Here is a 22785-nt window from a genome sequence, read left to right on the forward strand (position 1 = left end):
CCATTAATGAAGAGGAAGTGAAAACCACAGAAGGCCCTCTTGTCTCATGCAAGTAATGTTACCAGAAACAAGGAAATTAAACTATAAAAAGTGTTGACATAAAAAAAGATGCTAGTAGAAGGGTAACTGAAGCAGAAACATGGTAGAATTTCTTGAAAACATTAATGTTAGCAGAGACGAGACAGCAAAACAAGAATGTTAGAAAAGAGAGTATGAAAGCAAAAAGTTCACTTTTCCAAAAAAGTACATTTTGAAAGGCACAAGAATGTGCAAAATAAAAATTATTAGCAGCTAAACAAAATATGTTAGCTAAAAAATGAGAACAGAAAAAATTACATGTGGAAAAAATAGATAGGCTTAGCAAAAAAAAAGGTAATGATGGTTAAAACAAGGCAGACAAACTGTAAATAGATCTTTGCAAAAGCATGGTGCAGGAAAAAGTAGCATTAGCTTATTACAAGTAGCATAATTAGTGTAGCCTTCAACTAAGAAAACCTCAGGATTAGGACGGCCTAAAACAGCAGTTGCAAGAAAAGTATCAAGTTAACTTGGGCATGTTTGCTGTTGATCTACACATAAATACCAAGCAGCAACCTCCGGCTGTGAGAATTGAAGCCCAAGCGGAAGTGTTAAAAACTGCAGTTCAGTGTCCACTTGAGGCTGGCTCTGGAAGTACCGGAAACCACATACACACCAATTCAAAGAAGCCAATCTTTACAGCAGAAATAAACATGTTTACAACCTGGTACAAAAGACCAGTGTAGTCTGGATAGCTCATTTCTCGGTCGGCACACACTGTAGGGGGGGTGAATATTTTAATCACGAGACAATTTGGAGTTAATTACGATTTCGAGTTTTCCATTATGAGAGGCACAGCTGACTTGATTGACAGGCGGGAACACTGTAGCTGTTGGCGAGGAGGCTCAAAGCCCGCCTCTTTACTAGCTCGACTGTTGTTTTGTTGAGTTCAACATTTCCAATATGGCTGCTGCCGATGATTTGGCTTCAAAGCAGCGCTTCAGAAACAGATGGGTGACGTCACGAATACTACGTCCAACGTACAACCCTAACAAGACTGCTAGTTATTAGTTTAGCAAAATGCTCCATATTGAACCTACAATAAACCTTCAGCCTTTTTTTTCTGCTCACGTCACAGTGTTGATGTTGGAAGCCTGACTTTACTTACAGTTCAAACATGGTTATAATGTTTTTGTTGAATGCTCTACCAGGCAACAAATGTAACAACAATATTTGACATTAATGCTAACTTATTCATTCTTTCTGACAGCTGTTCCCCACGAGGAAGGTTGCTTGTAAGCGGGACGCCTCTCCAGGTTCCTTCTTTGCCCGAGACAACACCGCTAACTTCCTGGCCTGGTGTCGCCACATCGGGATGGAGGAGACTTACCTGTTTGAGTCAGAAGGCCTTGGTAAGAGTGACCTCTGATACAGACCCTGTTTATACTACTTGGTATTTACATGTGGCTTTAGTGATCAGGGCCCGTATGCACGTCCAGCCATTAGCGATGAAACTGGGCCGTTTGCACTAATGGTAGAAAAAAATGGATTAGCGGTCTGCATGAGTCAGGTTAACACCCCAACAAAGCATTACATTTAATGGAGGTAGACCCCACCATTACAGGTGCTAACGGCAGGATTACCACACCTGTTAGGCTGTTTAAAGGATGGAGGACATCGTGCTTATGTGTTACCTTTTTAAGACGAAATATGCAAAGACAACTGATATTTAGGGATCGAACGGATCCTTTGGAAAAGTATGATCTTTAAGGATTGTCTCGCTGATAAAGCTGTTTGTTCATTCTATATTCTAGTAATAAAATGTCCATTTCTTCTTCCTCTGAAAAATAGTTTTTTCTTGATCTTCTCTCAGTCACACTAATAACCTCTCGCCATGTTTATTGTTGTTTATGCATAGTAGGAATGCGCAATTTGAATTTGTTGGATATAGGTTTTCCAGGAGGTTCCTTGGACATTTGACGTTTTGCACCAGCCTCGCTTTCATGGCACAATTAGTTAATTGTCCAATTATTTGCAGTCGTGCATGCGGCTAATGCTACAGCCAAATGGGCCGTTCCATAACGCTACGTTAAGACTAATAGTCCCGTTTGTGTAATGGCTGGACGGGCATACAGGCCCTGATCACATGTAGGGAGCCTTGAACCCTGGATGCTCACTCATTGTTCATTACATATCTGTCCACATTGGTCTGGCTGTGTGTTTGCAATGTGCCATTTGCATCTGCTGTAATTAAAAGTAATCACAAAGAGGGAGGCTGCTCCACAGTCTCTTTTGTCATGCAGAATTCAACTCCCTCTAATATTTCTGTTCCCAGTTCTTCTACTGCAGCCATAACTCTTCAAATCCATCCACCTCAAACTTAAACCTGTGCCTCAGTAAAATCTGACCTTATGAGTTTTGTGAAAATAACAAGTCTTGTTTGTTTCCAATGAAGGACTCGTAGTAACCTATTAAAAGCGTCCACTGGTAGTTTCATAACCAGACACAAAGTCCCTGTAGAGAGGTCGGGAGCAACACGTTTGATTTATCAAGCAGATCTTCAGCTATCATCTGGTAAATCTTTTATTCCAGGGTTGAAGTAACCTGGCTGCGCCTGTCTTACACCAGCCAAGTCACATTTTCTACTTGAGACTTTGCAAATGATATCTTGAAGAGTTTCCTGCACGTGAAACAAGTCCTGCTATTCTCCTCTGCACGTGTATTACTTAGGCATGATCAGTCCAGTCCAGGGCAGTTTGAATAATACCTCAAGAGAACCCTGCAGCATATTAATTTAACCACATAGTCCGTTGATATCATTATGAACACTGCAGCCTTTAATATCATTATGAACACTGCAGCCTTTAATAACATAATTAAACCAGCATACTGTGGCTGTAAGCTCCTGATAACTCTGCAGAGATCTGTTGATTAAGTCTACCTTCTTAATGGTTTAATAGGATCTGTAGAGGAGAGCAATCATCCTGAGAGCACCCTGCATGGGGCATCACTTCGTTCCATGTGGTGATTGTTGAATAAAAAAGATCTTGGTGATGAAAAGAGCCCTGTCATCAAATCTCAGCTTCTCTTTTTCAGTTTATACATGTTTTGTTGAATTTGTATCCTTATGTGACTTTAAATTTGAAAGTTTAAGTTGACCTCTCTTACCCAAAGCTGTGTGTTGTCTTCATGAGTCAGCCCAACAACCCTCAGGAGGGAGCTAAATTTATCTTATATGCTCACAATGTCACGTTTTTTAAAGGCACACTGAGTTTTTAAACCTTTAAAGGAAGTAGAAGTGGCTGGTGCCTCTTCAGATATTCTAATTGTTGTGTTTTCTTCTTCAGTGCTGCATAAGGAGCCTCGGCAGGTTTGCCTGTGTCTGCTGGAGATCGGCCGATTCGTCTCCAAGTAAGTCTTTGACCTCAGACTAATTCAGTCCAAATCAAACCAGACATTAAAGAGAAAAAACAAGTTGTGGAAGTTAGATTGTATTGCTCCTGTGGACTTCAGAATCTTTATCTTAGACCCCAAAGCAAAATGGTGATGAGCAAGGAGCAACCTCCTGAGTTGGAAAATGCAGAAGTGTTAAAAAAACTGCAGTTCCTTGAACTCGATGCTTGAGGCAAAAGCCAAAGAGACAACATTATGTCCCAAAATTAAAAAGCCTTCTTTACAGCAGACTTTAACAGATGTTACTGTCATGTACAAAAGAATAGTTTGGTCTCTTAACCTCATGTCTCTGTTTGTGACCGAGTTATTTTCGTAGCTGGATTAATTGATTGTATTACGGCTAAAAGTTCTGCATACTTAGACATAATGTGGGGCATGTCTTGTAGCTGCCAGGTGGAGAGAGTTTACATTTCTATTATGATAACCACCATCTTCATGCTTATAACCCCTCTTCAGAAACTAAAGGGTGACATCACTGAGGCTACGTCAATGTTTTATGGTGTAGGATCATTTCTCTGCACCTTTACAAGCTTTAAGGTTGATGTATGGCTGATGTATGACTTGCAGCATCTTCTGCAAAAATTATCAGCTGAATGTTTGAGTGCTTGAAGAGAGTTTATTTACCCTGCTGTTCGTCTTATCAGGTACGGCGTGGAGCCTCCAGTTCTGGTGAAGCTGGAGAAGGAGATCGAGCTTGAGGAGACTCTGCTGATGACAGAGGAGCCGCGTCCAGCGGTCAAAACCTTCAGCGTGTGCTGTCAGCATGGAGGCCTCTACCAGCCTGGGGTGAGTCCTGACTGACGGCTTCCACATACATTCAGGAAGAGACCGCTGTAGTGTTGTGACACAGACTGAACATGAAACTTTGCACCTGGAGGCAGGAAGTCAGGCATGAGAATGGCTTTAGTTACCGCCTCAAAACACATGAAATAATGGTGAGCTGTCATCTGACTTCAGTGTAGATGACGGTTCACTCCAAACAACACACAAACAAGCCAAAAGAAGCAACAAAAGACCACAGCTGATCACGTTAGCTTCACATAGCTGGTGCATGTGCGACCCAGTTGAAGAGGAGCCAAGATGGCGGCAAGCGGCAGCCCTTTGCCGCTTCATTGGCGCCCTCCAGGGTCTGACGCATCGCAGCTTACCATGTGATGCTCGTGCGGGCGCCCCGTGCTTGCCGCCACACGTGACCTCCAGGCAGAAGCATGCCGTCATGCACTACAGAGATGAACTCGATGCTCATTTGAATACACAACATCTCCGTCAGCTGTGGTTACAACACTTTCAAAATAACTCCCAATGGAGGCGAGTTTACTCCCCCGTGGGTAAAATGAGACTCAAACAATCCCCGGGTTGGAGGTTTTATTCCCAGAGTAGACAGCGCGGCTAAAAATAACTGCCCCCATTGAAGTGGAAGTCAGTTTGGATTAAAGTGTCCACGACTTGTGTGTTTTTTTCTCCAGATAGTACTCCACTTTACCCATTCACACAAGCATCAAACAGACACTCATTAACTCTTAGTCCTGTGCCTCTTCATCACCTCGTCTCTTCTCTCTCATCCTGGGAGATAAATCCGTCTCTCTCCTGGTTCATCGCGTGTAATTGCATTACTGCTCGCTCACGCAGGAAACTGGAGGTCTTTAAATGTATTGCGTTGCTTTTCGGTCATGTAAGGTTACACTGAGTTTTCCTCCAGCTGGAAGCATCCCGTCGTATGTTTGCAAAGACAATTCAATATGGCCGCCTTATGGTTCTTTGTGCTGTCCCTTGTAGGAGCACGGTATGGATGACCCTCCATGCAACTGCGCCAACAGAGTCTCCATTGAGTACCTGTCTGAGGGACGCTACAGACTGGGGGACAAGACGCTCTTTATTCGGGTGAGTGTTCGTAACACACACGCACACACACACACTCACACACACTCTGTCCCTTTTAGCAGCAGAAGAAGGCTCATGTGTTTTTACTCAGAGTGGAATGGTCTGCAGAGGTCTCCTCTTCTCCTAAATGAATGAACCTGGTAATAAAAACCTGGAGGAACCTTACAGAGCACCTTAAGTTCAGTTTCTTTTCAGGGTTTGGCTTTCAGGTCTGAGATAATTGGCTGTTACCTCTACCTTTACCTCTGTGGGTGACTAAAATCCATCACAAGGTTAAACGCTGGGCTATAAAAGACGATGTTAGAAATGAAATGATAAAAAAGTAGACCCCTGAAAATGTTTTTATATCCACCCACAGCAGGTGCGGATGATAAAGTATAACTTCTGTGTATCTTGAAGTGAGCAAAAGAGACTGTTCCTGATACAGGAGTTGAATTTTGTGGTTTTCATGAGAATAAAAAGGAACAAATAATCAAAGCTTGTCTTCAGATCATCAGAAATCAAAGTCTGTGATTCAAAGAAGCAGAAAAACTGAAAGCCAGTGTGTTCCCTCTTTCCCTGGCCCTGTGCAGAAGAAGAGCTTAGAGCAGTACAGTATCCAGTACAAGTATAAATACTCTGTTTATATCCTATTAAGAGCGTGGTACGATACACACTGACAACACAGCTTGCTGGCAGTCTGTCCCTGTGTGTGTGTTGTCTGTGTGCGTGTGTGTGAGCTCTGGCAGCGATGCAGAGCGTGCAGGCGTCTTCACTACATCACTGACGGCTGGGATTGGACATATGTAAGCTTGTTACCCAACTGTGGTGCATTGCATTAAGCGATTACATCATAATTACTCTGCTGTCTGCGGTGCCAAGCCTGAGGATGGACCGACTCGTTATAAACCTGCAGAGGCTATTTTAGGAACCTCAAGGAAAACATCACTGTTGACCTCTGACTGTCTTTACAGGAAGTGAAGTTGTCAGACTCTAACTCGGGTATATTCTTTCTCTTCACAGATGCTCCATGGGAAACACGTGATGGTGCGTGTCGGCGGCGGCTGGGACACGCTGCGTGGCTTCCTCACGAAGTACGACCCTCTGCGAGTTCTGCAGTTCACCACCCTGGAGCAGAAGATCCTCGCCTTCCAGAAAGGCCCCCCCGGCCTGGGAGGTCACCACACCAACGCAGCCCCACCCCCTCCCCCTGACATGGACCCCCTCGCTGCTGTCAACGACCTCATCTCATCCTCATCCTCTTCCTCCTCCACCTCATCATCCTCCTCTTCCTCCAGCTCCACCTGCAAGACAGGGAATGCTGCTGGTCAGGCATGTCGGTCGTACACCCCCTCCCCTGCTTGCACCCCCACCCTGTCCAGAAAAGGTTCTATCGCAGCACCCAAGAAGAACCTCCAGGGGACGCCATCATCACCGAGGAAGCCCACCCAGCTGCCCCTCCCCATCACCACCAAAGGCTCCTCCTCTCTGCCCTCCACACCTGTGGGAGGTTCCTCCAGACAATCCCCCAGCCCAGGGGGATTTCAGGGTGCTCAGGTCCCTCGCCGAGCTCGGACTCCATCCTCAACTCCATCCCCAACCCCTCCAGACCCTAACCCGGCCTCCAAAGTGAAGCCCAGACAGTCACCACGTGGACCCATCTCCCAGCCCAGGAGCCCCGTCTGCCCTGAGCCATCCTCCAAATGCCACAAACCCTCCACCCCATGCACCTCCCCTACCTCCTCATCTGTTCCTCGCCCAATCAGTGCACCAGCACGCGCCCCCACCCCAAAAGAAGCCCGGCCCCCAACAGGCTCTAACCAGCGCTCGCGCCTGGCACAGCGCCGCCCTGGTTCACCAGCCTCGCGTCTTCGTCTAGAGGCAGCGAGGAGGGTGAGAATAGCCGCAAGAGCTGCAGCGACTCCAACAAGAGTCGTTTCATCAGCTCCACAAACCCGGACCCCCACTCCCAGCTCACGGACAGCCTCTCCAGCGCTCCCAAAAACTACCGGCCCCCTCCCCAAGAGCAAAGAGGTCACAGCCAAAGCCAAGGTGCAGGCTCCCAGTAAGGTGGCTGCTGCCCCGTCACGTGGCGCTGCCACCGTCCCCCGGCAGGTTCCAGGGGGCAATTCGAGCCCTTCACCCACCATCAGAGCCAATCACAAAGCACCAGCCAATGCACAGAGGGTGGGGCGAAAACAAGCCTCCATCACCGACCCTGACAAGGCCAAGGCCACTCTGAAACCAGAACTGTCCACAGGACCGGCGCTCACACCGCAGAAAACCAGCCCTAATGTCAAAACCACGAAGACAGAGCCGAGCGTACGCAAGAAGATCCCACAGTACATCGGAAAGAGCGAGGACCCTTATTTTGAAATGATCAGCAGGAGGAAGCAGAGGGCCTGAGAGGACCGTCTCTGAGGAGGATCAGCACTTGTTGGAACTCAGACTCTATGGAAACATGAAACTTATCACTAATCCCAACCACAAAGCTTCAGTTTCGACCGACGTTTTGTCTCCAAATTAATGAGTTTGTTTTTGTTTGTTCTGTCAAAGTCTTTTATTTTAATGTTTTTAATCCAAAAGGGTCAAAGATGTGGAGCTTTGCTTGTCTTCTCTTTGTGGTGATTTTTAAAAGAAGAGCTCCGTTAACTGCGTAACACTAAAACTTGCACAATGTTTACAGCCTCTACTGTTGTTACATTTAAGCGTTACAAATCAAGACTTTTTTTATAGAGCAAAATCATCAAAGTCAGTTTAAACATCAAACACTAACCTCAACATTTTGTAGCTCAACTTGAGACAACAGGACACAGCCATGACTCGATAAAACGCACTTAGGTGAACTTTTGCAGGTCAGTTTTTATTCATGATGAAGCAGCTTTTTAAGTCCTGTTCTCTCCAGCATGTTACCAAAGTTGTGAAGACTTCAGTGACACAACTGGAACTCAAACGATTTATCTTTCTCCTCCAGTGAGAATTATCTTTCCACCGGAGGAGGGTCAGACGTATATCTCGTCTGATTTTTGTATCTTGATATCTGGGTGGGAGGAGCAGACCTTCCCTTCGTGTGCCTTCATCAGAGATCTCGTCTCTGAGCGGCAGTAGAATGTACTAGATGATGGGGTGGTGGGTTGTGGGTAATTTTGGGGATTTATTGTTTTTTAAAGATAAAAATTGCACAGTGAGTACGAGCACTCATGCCTCTGTTTTCTCAGAGTGGCAGATGAACTACTGATCAAAACGCCTCTTTTCTTTTGAACAGGAAACCCTTTTAGAGCTTGTTGGTATAGACTTGTTTTATATGGTTTCTAATGTTTCTGTGTATTAAAACTCTAGTTTTCTATGTGCTGTTTGTGAATATGAGTGTGTGTATGTGTGTGTGCAGTAAATCTATATTATCAGTGAGGCTTTTTTCTTGTTTGGCACTTTACAGAAACCGCTGTGTTTGTCTGAATTTGAATGTTGATTCTGTCGATTGTGTTCCAGCTACCTGTTTGTCTTCTGATTAATAAATGGACAAGTGTTTTAAAGGTCAACTCGGCTGGGTTGTCTTTGTCTTCTTTACACATTTAGATTTTGCACTTTTGCTCTGAATGCTTAGAGAATATTTCTTCGAAGTTTAAAGGTGCAGTGTGTAATATTTAGCAGCATTTAGCTCAACTGGCCTGGTAAAAATTGAATATAATAAGTTTATTTGATTTAGTGTTTAACCCTAGAACACTAATGTAATAGTAACACCATCACTAACATCGAGGATATTTTACCTGATATAATATACCTGATAAAAAATACTTCACATCAAAATATATCATAGTACAACAATACATTGCAAATTGAAGTACTCCTTGTATATTCCACTATAACACATCTCATAAAATGCAAAAAAAGTATCATGGTGGGACCAGATAAAAATGCTCCAAAGATAGTGAAAATTAGGGATTCATTAATGATAATAATTAATGATTTTATTTTTAAATAATGGAGCTGGGAACTTGTTCTTTGGGCCACCCACCACACAAGTGAGCCTTATCCAGTGAAGGCACAGTCTCCCTGGATCACTGATAACTGTGGGAGAGATAAACAAAGAATTTATTCCTCAATCACTAACGTCGGGGGAGAATCACTCGAACATGTGCCTGCTGATAAAAACAGGGATGGTAGAAGGGAAACAGGCCTACCTTGGCTGACATCAGGGAGCAGCCTGAAGTTAGCCAGGGACCCATGCAACTCAGACAGCAGAAAGATAATGGAAATCACATAACCACAATGGCACTGTCTCAAACAGTTTTCTGCATATGAGATCAAAGATACCACAATCCTATGTGGAATGGCAACAACCCTACAGCTTGTTTAAAAATCCAACAGCTGCTGATGAGCCGGCACAAATAATCTTAGATATCTGTGAGATCTGGTCCTCCTAGAAGAAGTGAACCTCCTCCCTGTTGGCAAGAGTCTAAACTCTGAATAAAGGGGGTGGTGAGGGTCTTAAAGGATGGCCTTTGCCTTCTGAGTGGCTCTCACTTGATTAAGATGGCCAAGATCATTAAGATTAGCACCAACAATCTTACAGCAGACTTTGACGATATAACCCAGCCTGTTTTTGTTAGAAGTGCAATAATACACAAAAGAATCATTCATCTCTGACAGCATTTTAAAAATATCAAACTTGCCCATCACTAAAAAGAGTACAGACACGATACATGTTTTTTGAATGTGAATAAAATAATGTTTTTTAGATCATTCAAACATTAAACATCTGATTTAAGGTCTATTAAAATTTAAAAGGTTTGAAAACAGCTGTCATATGTAACACCTTCTGGAGTCTGTTATGATAAAGAAATCATTAAAATAAGACATTTTGTTCAAATATGTTTTTACATTTCAATCAATCAATCAATCAATCTTTATTTGTATAGCGCCAAATCACAACAAACGTTATCTCAAGACACTTTTACAAACATAGGAGGTCTAGACCACTCTATGTCAAATAATGAACAGAGACCCAACACCAAGACAGGATAAGACTCAGTCTGACCCCACCTTAATGAAATGTGTGCCCAATGGCCACACTACCTTTCAAAAAACAGTTCTAAGCATCTTTAACCCGAGCAGTGGTCTGAACAGTCAGAATAACAGATCTCTGGTTTGTCTCTCTGCAGGGAAAACAATGAGGTTAAACTCTGCTGCCCTCTAGTATATTCAAAGTCATACTGCATGAAGGTTCAGTTAGTTCAAATGAAGATAGATGGATGCAAGTGAACGACGCAAGTGGAGGATGTGAGGATGGAACTTTAGAGCTTTGGGATCCACCCATTGATAGATTGGTAGGTAGGTAGGTAGGTAGGTAGGTAGGTAGGTAGGTAGGTAGGTAGGTAGGTAGGTAGGTAGGTAGGTAGGTAGGTAGGTAGGTAGGTAGGTAGGTAGGTAGGTAGGTAGGTAGGTAGGTAGGTAGGTAGGTAGGTAGGTAGGTAGGTAGGTAGGTAGGTAGGTAGGTAGGTAGGTAGGTAGGTAGGTAGGTAGGTAGGTAGGTAGGTGGGTGGGTGGGGTGGTCAAAAATGACTGTGTTAACTGCTCTTCTAGATGCTTGTGTCTGATTGTGATACAAAACTGTCTAAGTGCAATTTTCCAGGTACCACAGTGAGATGTCTCCAAGGTCACATAGAGAGAGATGTCTCCTGTCTGATAAGAGCTAGGTTTCATGTGTTTACATTCTTGTTTGCTTCACTCATGTATCCTGTTTCACTCAGCCAATGATCTCTGTTAGACTAGAAGACTTTACCTTTTGTGGGAGAGTTTCTGACATGTACCACACCTATTTTGTGCTTTAATATACCCTGTGCTAACCCATCATTTTCTTGGTAGAAGCCTGACCACGACTCAGGAGATCACTCGTTGTTACTGTTTCTCCCTCTTTGCAAAGAGTGTTGGTAATAAAGACTTGACAAAAGACAACCATTTGTTCTCCATCAGTTTATTTCATTTATCACGCTGACATCTTATCCAGAGAGAGAGAGAGAGAGAGAGAGAGAGAGAGAGAGAGAGAGATAGAGAGAAATTAGCTTGAGTGGAATCAGCTGTTGTTAATTGAGCCTACAGCAGATCGAATCAGCCGCACCAAGAACAACATCTCTGAACACCAAGCTCTGAAGCAGGCTGTAATCCCCTTCTTTTGAGTGAATGAAGGTAAAACCTTAGTAAATATGTAGGCATAGAAAAACATGGACAGCTTTGTTTTGTTTTATTAATTGCTCAAATAATTATAGAGGACGTTGATTCAAGTTGCAAAACTCACAAAGAAACTATCATCAACCTCTGCAGCTCCCGTTAGCCGCACAGAGCTTTTTCGTTTTTTGCTTCTTTATGCAGATATCTGTGACCGCTTTGCAACACGGTCAAGTCTAGACACAGATAGCAGCTGTTTAACAACACGATGAGTGCTACCTTCTACCAACACAAAGACCATTTAACAGTATGTATTTCTTTGAGGATTGGTGGAGACCAAAAACAGAGCGTAAAAGATTGCATACCACAGTAGATTTCAATTCATAAGGTCTGCAGAAACATATGTTAAAGGCTGCTGTTGCTAACAAGCTGACTTTCAACTAAGCAAACCAGCCGTACAATAAAATATATATTAATTGGAGCGTATGCTTGGCCTGGTGGTTAAACTACACGCTCCATGTACAGAGGCTAGTCCTCAAAGAGGGTGGCCTGAGTTTGATTCCTACCTGCAGCCCTCTACCACATCATTTCCCCACTCTCTCCCGGTCTCCTGCTTTATTCACTGTCACATCTTCTAATTACTGACTCCTTTGTGTCGAAAGGAGTCACCTGAGGTGGTTCGGGCATCTGATAAGGGTGCCTCCTGGCCACCTCCCTTCAGAGGTGTTCCGGTCACATCCAACAGGGAGAGGGCCCAGAGGTAGACCCAGAACTCGGTGGAGGGATTATATCTCCCACCTGGTCTGGGATCGCCTCTGGATTCCCAAGGAGGAGCTGGAAAGTGTTGCTGGGGAGAGGGATTTCTTGGTCGATTTGCTTGGACTGCTACCTCCATGACCCGACCCGTATAAGCGAAAGAACATGGATGGATGGATGTATCTTCTAATTAAAGAAATAAAAGCCAAAATATAACCTAAAAATGTTTAATTATCCATCCTTTTTTTAAATCTACATTTTTTTATTTAACCTTTATTTTACCAGGTAAGTCAATTGAGAACCAATTCTCATTTACAATAACGACCTGGGCGACCTGCAGTTTCTCAGATCAACCAACATTGTAGATTATAGTGATACATGTCACAGCTTTAAGAGGAGTAGCAGAAATAAATGCATGCATATGTTTCTTTGTCATCTCAGCATGTCCTCAGGACAGAAAAGGAGGCGGGTTTTTACCTGTCGGCATTTATTAAATATCAAAACATGTTAATTTAAAAATTACATTTGACCTCATGAGTGCATGTTGATCTGGACTCTTTACAAAGGCGGTGAGACCAGAAAGGTTCAGTGGTAGAATAAAAAACAGACATGCACGGGTGTAAAAATGAAGGTTTCTTCAGCTGACTCAGTGCATCAGTGTCTAAAAGCTGAGCGTGAAACCCTGAGAAGAGTCCTGGCACACAGAGTTAAAAAGAACATTCATGAGATTAACAATCATCAACACAGAAGCCTAAAAAATTAAATACATTAAAATTCAGTGTGCAAATTACAAAAAACTGACCTGACTTTAGTCTGATCACAAACATACAAGTTAGCAAGAGAGAATTTGTTTTGTTTGAACTGATTGATGAGTTTGTGTTTCTACTTCATCTCCTACATCCTCACATTACTGACCTGGGCGCTCCACCATGTACGCTCATTCAATATCAAATCTTAAGGGATTAACATTAAGAGGTTAGTCTAAACACAATCATCACGTTGATTTGATTTGTTAGATTTTAGTTTTGAATCAGCTTTAAGGTTCCCTATGGGTTCATCAGAAGTCTGGTTGAGTGTTGTTAATAAAAAAATCAACAGAAACAAGCATGTGATAAACTTTTAAAGATGCCAGCTGTGAGACAGAATCATAGACTGTATATGAAAAGTGGATTCAAACTCGTTTGCGTCACTCATTGGTTTGTGAATGACACTTTTGAAGCCTCAGGTTTTTCCATTTATCTTGTTTTTTTGCAACCACATCCTACATCCAAGAAATATCCTGCATCGTTGTTTGTTTTCTATAACTGCAAACATGATATGAAGACTGAACATTCTGCTGTTTTAAAAAAAGAAATAAAACAAGAGATTAAGCCCATAAAAATGCAAGATAAATGTTAACTGAGATCTAATCTGGTGTTGAAATATAAAGCAGATGCAAAAGCTGCAGTTCCCAGAGTGTCCACCATATTTAAAGCTGATAACAGAATCTAACATGTTCACAGCCTGATTCAAAGAAGTGGTTTTGTCTCTATACCGCGTTTCTTTATTCATAACAACTGTCCTGGGGTACATTTTTACATAACTCATATATTAGGCTAAGAGTTATGCATTATTAGTCTTCGTTAGGGTCGTGGCTGACTTGACTGACAGGTGGATGCGTCATAGTCTTGCAAAGCGGCTGGGCTAAGGTCTAAAATCCACCTCTGTCCTTTTTAGATTGGAGTCAGCATTTCCAGTTTGCTCTCTCTGCACTTCATCACGCCTCCTCAGAAACCAAGTAGTGACGTTCCTGAGACCACGTCCATGTTTTATACAGCCTGTGCTGTGCTGTCATACAATCAAACCTCTGCACTCTACTCTCAGGTCCACACTGGCTGCACTTTTCAGACCCTCAAGCTCCGCCCACTTCTCCTAAACAGTCCATGGACAAACAGAACATCATCAGTTATTCATTTTCTGTATTAATGAAGGTAAAATGCCTCACTCTGTAAGCTTTAGTAGTTTGTGGATTTAGTGCAAACAGTAAAAGGAGCAGATGCATCAGACAGACACCATGAAGCACATGAGTTATTGAAAAACACATTCAGAGAACATTCTTCAGTTCTTCTTTGTAAGATTCTGTGATTACTCAAATGTCTTTTAAGTGTTAAAAAAAAAGTGGCTTTCAGTCTTGGTACAAAAGGTTTAAAAATCCCCATGCACCTGAAGTGTCAGTGATTTAATCCCCTCAGTGCTGCTTGTCTTCTGAAGCTCAATCAGCTGATCTTAGGTCAAGTCCCAGCAACGATGATGAGGTAATGCATCTCTACAGACCACAAAAGTCTCTCTGGGTTCCTTGTCACTTGGTGGTCTGAGTCTCCTCAAGGAGGCCAAAAATGTATCCCAGAGAGGATCTGAACAGTACCTGTAACAATCTGCCTGAACACAGAGACGCTGTGCGTGTGTGTGCTTTAAAGTAGCAGAGGTGTGTGTTCTCCGGCTGCATCGCTCCTCTTGGTGAGCTGCCGTGCTCGGGCCATGATGCGGTTCGGCAGCGGGGGGAAATGATGGCTTGGATCGAGGACGTTGGTTCTGCGGCGCTCGCGGTCCTGCAGCCACATGAGATACGGGCTGGGAGGGAAGAACGGACGAGAGCGCTCCCGGTAGAGCTGCAAGACGATACCCCCAATGCCAAGGACCACCCACACCGTGATCATGACGTAGTCTGAGTGAGAAGGGGGAGGAGTCAGGAAGGTGTCATTGAGACAACATACCAGGTTTGAGCTGCATAGACATGTTGAGATGTAACTCACCTATAACTTGGAAGGGCACGTCAGTGAACACAGCGCTGAAGTTGTTGTTGAGGAAGCGTTTGAGGATGTTCAGAGCGATGTAGGAGAGGCTGGTGTAGATGTAGGCGTTTATGGCCAGAATGACAGCGTAAGCACCGACAACACCGCACGTAATGATGTTCCCCTGTTAACAAAGAAACAAAACACATCACTCTGAGGCTGACTGATGAAGATCATGTGGCTTTTTTCATGGTTTTTAATCTAGAATTTGGTAAAGTATAAATAAAATCACTGAGATACTGCAGAGTGATGGAGTGGGGGAAATTCACGGGACGATATTTCAACATGAGGCTAAATCTTGAACACATTTTAACTGTACAACAACTGCAATATCCTTACCACCTTAACATCCTTGTATATATATATCTCCTTCATTCCCAGCACTTTTGTACATAGGTAATTATAACCATTCTGCGCTTCTGTATATACTTTATTATTATAGCTTTATCTAATTTAATTTAATTTAATTTAATTTAACTTGACTTATTTTAATTTTATTTAATTTTATTCTATTTTATTTGATCTTTATCTTATTTTACTTTACTCTGATTTATATCTTATTTTTCTTCCTTCTTCTATTAATATTTTGACTTTCTTACATACTGTTTACAAGAGCTCTGTAATGACCGAATTTCCATCCCCGGGAAAAATAAAGTATTTCTGATTCTGCATCTGTTTACAGTTGTGTTTTTTCCTAAAGCAACATTTATGTCAAGAAAATACAGAGAGCTACACAAATTACAAAAATACAAGTGACCTGTATTTCTGTAATTTAATTAAGAATATTATATTTGCTTGCTTACTTTTCTATTTTTGCTCTATTTCTTATCAAGGCACAGTGACCTGCTTGAGTCTTATCTCTGTGAAGTTGGCAGGTATCTAGTGAAATCAAAAAAGGCAAGAAACCTTCAAGCACAGCAGCCTCATTAAACCTTAGTTTGGCTTCTGTTTGAAATGTTACATTCCTGTTTGAGTGCAGATAAACAAAGAAGATAACATTTAGATCTGATGCTTTACAGGAAGGTTCATATACACTACCAGTCAAATGTTTGAAAACACCTTCTCATTCAAGGGTTTGTATTTATTTTAATTATTGTAAACACTGTAGATTAATACTGAAGATATCAAAACTATGAAAGAACATATATGGAATTATTGAATGAACAAAAAGTGTTAAATCAGAATATGTTTTATATTTTAGATCAGCTTTGCACACTCTTGGTATTCTCTCAGTCTGCTTCATGAAGTGGTCTCCTGGAATGGTTTCTAATTAACATGAGCCTTGTCAAGAGTTCATTTGTAGAATGACTTGCCTTCTTAATGTGTTTGAGACCATCAGTTGTGTTGTTCAGAGGTAGGGTTGGTACACAATGGATAGCCCTATTTAACTACTGTTGTAATCCAGATTATGACAAAACCAGATTATTTCATAGTTTTGATGTCTTCAGTATTAATCTACAATGTTGAAAATATTCAAAATAAATGAAACTACATAATTGAATGAGGAGTTGTTGACTGGTTGTGTAATTTTTCCCAAAGACCTTAGGGGACCCCTGGTGAATCAACAGACTATGGAGAGAGATTTGAAACTCCCCAAAAGACAAGCACTGTTGCCACAGAGAGACAAAAAGAACACAAAGATGCTCTAAATAACCTTCACTAAAAATCAGTGTTATTTTGATACTTCCACTAGAGGGCGCCAGAGCTTCAAAGAGCTTCAGCTGTAAGCAAACCACAGTGTGTGGGTGTAAGTGTGAAATCAGTTACCTCTCTTGGCCAACGCACAAAGAAGAGCGGGACGATGACCATGATGCAGCAGAACGTCACCCAGAAAACCACGTCAGAGTGCCTGAACACGTCAAGGTCCCCTGAACAACACAAACAGAACATACAAAGTATTTAGAACATACACTGAAATGTAAATGTGACCATGACTGGATGTTATCTCCAGCATGTAAGAACCAGAAATCACAAACTAACAGTTGTCTGAAGGACAGGGAAGAGGATTCTTCTTACCAAGAGGAGTGAAGAGGATGGTGGCAGCGAGGAGGAAACCAAGCATCAGACCAACCACGACGATGCAGGCCATGACCGAACCAAAACGCCACCAGCTCATTACGAGGAGGACCCCGCCCACCACGCCGATCACTGCTGACAACGCCAGACAGACTGGAGAGGGAGAGAGAGAGACGAGAGGAGTTTCACTGTTGGGGCAGCAGTTTTAATATTTACACACAGGGTGTCCTTTTCAATTCACCTGATGCCTAAACCCTCTCTCACTCTGTGATCATGGGGACGATCCATCATCTAAGTGCCATCTAAAACACTGTGTGGAGTGGGAGGGGCTTATTAAACACTCCAACAGTAGATCTGCATGATGCTGACTTACTGCACAGGTGTAACCTCGTTAACTGTGTGTTGTGGGAGATGCGTTATTATGTACAAATGTAAGCTGATTTCAATATCATGAAAAATTATAGTTTCATACATTTTTAAAAACAGAAACATTTACAAAATATTCAGGATTTAAGAAACCATTTTCTAGTTCTGAAAACAACACACATTTGTTTCATCATGAAGTGTTTTTTTTTACTAGCTTCAAAAACAAGCACCTGATAAACACCAGATTGAATCTCAGGATGCTTACAAGAGAGAAATACCACAGAAGAAGAAACAGAGACTTTCTCATCATGTGGAGGGGTTATGTCGAGTCTGTCTCGCTGTAAACTAGAGGGAAGTATGTCTCAAAACTTGCCCCTGTATATGATTTATGAAGGGGGCAAGGTAGCAAGGTGATTCTTGAGCCTGGTGGGACAGCTCAGGGTGTTTTTACCCTTTTCTATCCCCTGTGGATCTTTGGAGGAAGAAGGGGCAGGAAGGCAGAGGACTCAAGATGTTTCAGGATACTGTGGACCAAGGCACCAAAATAAATACATAAAGAATGATTTATGAAGGGTTAATGAGGGGCGCTTCATTTGGCTGTGGATGTTACTTCAGTTGGAGTTCAAGATGGAGCGTGAGTAGAGAGGCTCTGGTTTGGGAAAGGTGCAGAGACTTTATGAAACAAATAAATGCCTTAAAAGATAACTTACTGTCATAGTCCAGTTTTGTTGTCCTTGTGATCAGCACGAAGGAGAAAAACGCTGCGAAGCTGAACCCCATGCAGAACAGCTCTGCAGCACACAAACAAACAAGAACACAGGAAATAAAAGTTTGATCAAACCAGGTCAGACATGTTTGCACAAACATCGCTAATGCTCCTGAAAAATCAGCTGATGGGTGCGTTTGAAACCACATGCTGCAAGATAAAGCATTTGCATTGGAGGCAAACACGCTGTATCGTATCCTCTGACCCCATCACTTTCTGATTTATCAGATCTACGGGGAGGGGCGGCAGATCACAGTCATGGGTTCTGATTGGAACAAATACATTTCTGCATCATGTGAGGAAGGCCAGCGCCGCACCCAGATAGCTCAGTTTATCATATTCATTCTTTCAAAAGAAGACATCACAGTATTAGTTCAAGACCTCCACACCTCCTCAGAACGACGTCACAGCTTTGTTGCCACTTAAGACAGTTTATGAAAGGTTCTGACGTGTGAGCACGACCTCTGACCTACACTAATCCTTACTGTTTCTTTATGGATCGTCTGCTGCCTCTGTGCTTTGAGAAAGACGAGAAAAAAGAACTACAACACAAGTCTATAAGAGCTCTTTCTTTAATACTGAACAACATAACGCTGACTCTCAGCAGGAATGTTAAAGCATGCCACTTGCTGTAAGCTTATTTAACGTCTGAAGTTACATTACTAGGATAGTATAGCTTGTTACTGAGGTTTCATAACTGATTCTGAATAACTCAATGTCTCAAAGTGGAATTAGCAGAATTATGAAGCTGTTTGATCAACTGTGACAAGTATCAAAGTGCTTCATCAGAGTCACAACTTCTTATTCCAAGCATCTTATCCTTTTCATCTCTGCTCAAATTAAGACTGCACAGTTCTCTTTTTAATCTTACACCACAGCTCAGCAATCATGGGTTCTCTATAGACCTCAAGAACAAAGACAGCAGAGTTTTCTCATCATGGGAACTCACCATGAGTCATTTGAACTGTTGAATAATTCTGTTACATCCCCAGGATGCTGTTTGACTTGCAAATGAGTTTGTCAAAGAAATGCATTTGCCTCAGATTAACTTCTTTCTTCAGGGAAGTAAATCTCATTCCTACAACAAGTACATTTAATCAGGACTGCTTATTGTAAGCACTGTAAGCTGTTTTTCTCTGAGTTCCAGGGTATACAGCCATGATTCATGACCACCCCTCTTGGATTCTTTATTTAGGCCCATTATTCAGCTTTTGATTATTGATTCCAGATAACTTTTTATTGTGCAGTTATGTTTCATTTGTATCGGTAAAATGCTGAAAAGAACAAAAAGAGAGCCCACAGTACACCAATTTTAGTGTCTCTGCATTGGCTTCCAGTATCTTTTAGATGTTAAGATTATTTTATTGGTTTTTAAATCTCTTAATGGTCTTGGTCCTTCTTATTTATCAGATTTGATTTTATCATATGAGCCAGTGAGAGCCCTCAGGTCTTGTGTGTAGTTGACTTTTAATGGTACCAAAAGTTAGAACAAACAAACATGGTGAGGCAGCTTTTATGACCATGGCCCACACATTTGGAACACCCTACCTTAAATCAGTTTTATTCTTTTAACAGTTTTATTTCACCTTTCTTTCTTTCTTTCTTTCTTTCTTTCTTTCTTTCTTTCTTTCTTTCTTTCTTTCTTTCTTTCTTTCTTTCTTTCTTTCTTTCTTTCTTTCTTTCTTTATTATCTTGTTCAAATATTAGTCTCTTTTTATTTTATTTTATTCATGTATTTATTTTAGGTATAGCATCTTATTTTATTTTAATGGTTTAATATTCTAGTGTTTTATTATCTTAGAAATGTATTTTATTTTGGTGAGTTTAATTTCCTGTGTTGAGTTTTAACATGTCATTAAGATATCATGAGAGCGTTTCCTCAGTTCGTTCAGAAACTTCTTTTTTATTTTTCATTTATTTATTTATCTTTATTATTATTATTATTATTATTATTGTTATTGTTATTGTTATTGTTATTATTATTATTATTATTATTATTGTTGTTGCATATATTGTGTTCTTAACCTTAGGATTTTGGGATGGGTTTGGGGTCTGGGCTTGGGTTGGGATTCTGATGGGGGGTCTTTTTATTTTTATGTGTCTTTTATTTTTATTTATTCTATTTTAAGTTGTTTTTATGTACAGCACTTTGTGTTACAATGTCATTGTATGAAAAGTGCTTTATAAATAAAGTCTGATTGATTGTTTTGGGAATGTATGACTGTGCTTGCTTTAGAGACCAATGCAACTAACAACACCTAGCTCTGAGACTAACTAAAGGGTGAGAACAGCACATCACAGGTAGCAGCGGTCTTTGCACTTACACCCACTTAGTGACAGGAAGCATGCACTCAGTGTTAGCTGAATGCTGCAAAAACACAAGAGGGCATTGAAAAAGGAAACCCGTGTTGTGTGATGAACTTATTATTGAGGTTATTGTTTGTATATTTTTTGTGGTGTTATTTTTGTTGTTTGATTCTTTGATTGGTTTATTGTGGGGTCAGTTAATTAGGTTATTAATGGGTCATGTGTTAGGGACGGGGATATTCAGTTCATTTAGACCACCTGTTTTCTTTTGTTTGGAGTGGAGAGAGGGGGTGAGCTGGGTCTCTGTACTTTTGTTTTTCTCTATTTTCACTATTTTCTTTTGATTACTGTAATCATCTGTTTGTGCACTTTATCATGAGTTTATTATCTTTTTCATTAATGAAAGGTTAAACTTACTTTTTTGCACATCAGTGATTTTTGCTTTTAGCGCGTCAGACACTTTAATAGGCCCAACCTCAGCCTCTCAGCAGCTTTTGGCTCTTTGTAAATCGCTACACCTGTCTTAAAGATCAACTGAGAGTCAGAGCTTTTGTTTGCGTTCAGGCTTTGCTTTGTTTACTTGTACTTGCTTTTGAGCACAGCTTTGAAATCAGGTATATACTGTACATATAAATGCCAGGAGTACAATTTCTTGTCAGTGTCAAGGAATCATTGTGTCTTCCAAATGCCCTTCATTGAAGCAGATGTTCATCAGTTTATGTTGCAGGATATTTTGCCACTCAGTCAAACTGAGGGAGCATGTTCCTGTGGAAAGGTGATGCCAACCTCTATCTGTGCAAGAAAACTTACTATGTACAAAACCTTGGAACTGGGCATGGAAAAGAAATTGGAATGGAAACCCAGAAATCACGGATGCACTGTTCGTGGTGGATGTCCTCTATGGGGCCAGAGATGTTGTAAAAATGTTTGAATGCTATGATTCCTCGTACAATAACACTCTTTGTCCTTCAAAATAATACATCATACATACAATACATTGTCGGCTGCCTTTTTGCATTAATATGAACTTGAGTAACACTCTAAAAATAAAACAATATGACAATAAGAGAATGTAAATAATGTCAAACTTCTCACCGATTTTAAAGAACCGATGTCCAAAGAAGCAAACAAACAGGCCTGCCAGGCCAGTGATGGTGAAGAAAACCTTTGTAGAGATTTTTCCTGCAAACAATAATCAGATTTCAGAAGATATATTTGAATAATCAAATGTGTTCAAAGCAAAGAGGCTAGAGGTCAAACTTTCTCTAATAGCATTTCCTGCCTTTGCAATAAGCGTCTTGCTCCTTCTGAACGAGGGGAGTCATTTATCAGGAGCTGACACAACACACAGAAAATACTCTCTGTTCTGTTTCCACAAGGTTAACAAATCCGACAAATATAAGATTACAAACAATCTGATTATGTAGCAGGCATAGTGTTTAAAGCAGAAAGAAGCTCACCAAGGGTTTGGCACCCATCCAGAGCGGAGGCGAAGCTGCAGGCGTAGGTGTGGACGGGGACGTAGGAGGCCGAGGTGTTCAGCAGAGGGTCTCTGACTATGACCGAGTAGATGACGCCCTGACCGGGAATGGAGTTAAAGACCGCAGAGCTAACATCTGGTGAGAACAGCGTCATCACCTGCAGACAGATGAACAGTCATGTGTCACAGTGAACATCTCCACATAGAAAACAAACATCTAACAGCGTGCAATCTTTTCTGTCACACACCCGCTTGCCATTCTGCACCATGCCGTTGATGTCCGCAACCTCCTGGACGCTGCTGAAAAGGCTGCGTTCTGATAGGTCGTTCTCAGGCAGGAAGTACTGGTAGATGTCGTACTGCAGGCGCCAGCGTGTGCTGGGCTCTGTGGATTCATCACAGGGTGGAGGATCTTCACCCCTGACAGAGAGAGAGGAGAAGCAGGATGTGTCAAAGAGAGAACATTTTCATTTGAATCAATTAATGACAGAAAAGATCACATTATAAAATGAATAGAGATATATATATCTTTTATATGTTTCAGTCTTGATATCCAAGATTTTGATGTGCAGCTTTTGTTTAGTTGAGAATCCGTTGTAATCGGAGTATACGCTCTTTAAAAATGACACCAATCAAGTCTGTGGGATTTGAGCAGGATGGCGGGTGGGTTTCCCTTCTTTTCTCTTAGTTCATGTAAATCTTAAAGAGATTTGTTGCCACAGCTGTGTGATTTGTGACAGTATTGAAAGATGAAAAGCAAACATTTA

At 41.6% G+C, this 22785-nt stretch overlaps 2 protein-coding genes across 2 annotated transcripts in view; one reads left to right on the plus strand and one right to left on the minus strand.

Moving 5' to 3' along the window:
• The window catches only part of gas2l3 (growth arrest-specific 2 like 3), a 43750-nt gene extending 34880 nt beyond the window's left edge, over positions 1–8870 (plus strand). The window contains exons 5-9 of the mRNA XM_034673371.1: positions 1289–1430; positions 3366–3429; positions 4116–4257; positions 5248–5352; positions 6355–8870. Coding sequence (XP_034529262.1) covers positions 1289–1430; positions 3366–3429; positions 4116–4257; positions 5248–5352; positions 6355–7737 — 1836 coding nt within the window. The 3' untranslated portion in view covers positions 7738–8870. The remainder of the gene's footprint in view (positions 1–1288; positions 1431–3365; positions 3430–4115; positions 4258–5247; positions 5353–6354) is intronic.
• A 4902-nt stretch (positions 8871–13772) lies between these two features.
• Positions 13773–22785, minus strand: part of tm7sf3 (transmembrane 7 superfamily member 3) — a 31886-nt gene continuing 22873 nt past the window's right edge. Inside the window, exons 5-12 of the mRNA XM_034673575.1 lie at positions 22267–22438; positions 21999–22176; positions 21634–21720; positions 18176–18256; positions 17100–17252; positions 16851–16951; positions 15045–15207; positions 13773–14956 (exon numbers count right to left, since the gene is read on the minus strand). Of these exons, the coding sequence (XP_034529466.1) occupies positions 14703–14956; positions 15045–15207; positions 16851–16951; positions 17100–17252; positions 18176–18256; positions 21634–21720; positions 21999–22176; positions 22267–22438 (1189 nt within the window). The 3' untranslated portion in view covers positions 13773–14702. The remainder of the gene's footprint in view (positions 14957–15044; positions 15208–16850; positions 16952–17099; positions 17253–18175; positions 18257–21633; positions 21721–21998; positions 22177–22266; positions 22439–22785) is intronic.

Source organism: Notolabrus celidotus, chromosome 21, assembly GCF_009762535.1.
Source record: "Notolabrus celidotus isolate fNotCel1 chromosome 21, fNotCel1.pri, whole genome shotgun sequence".
Classification (NCBI taxonomy): Eukaryota; Metazoa; Chordata; class Actinopteri; order Labriformes; family Labridae; genus Notolabrus; species Notolabrus celidotus.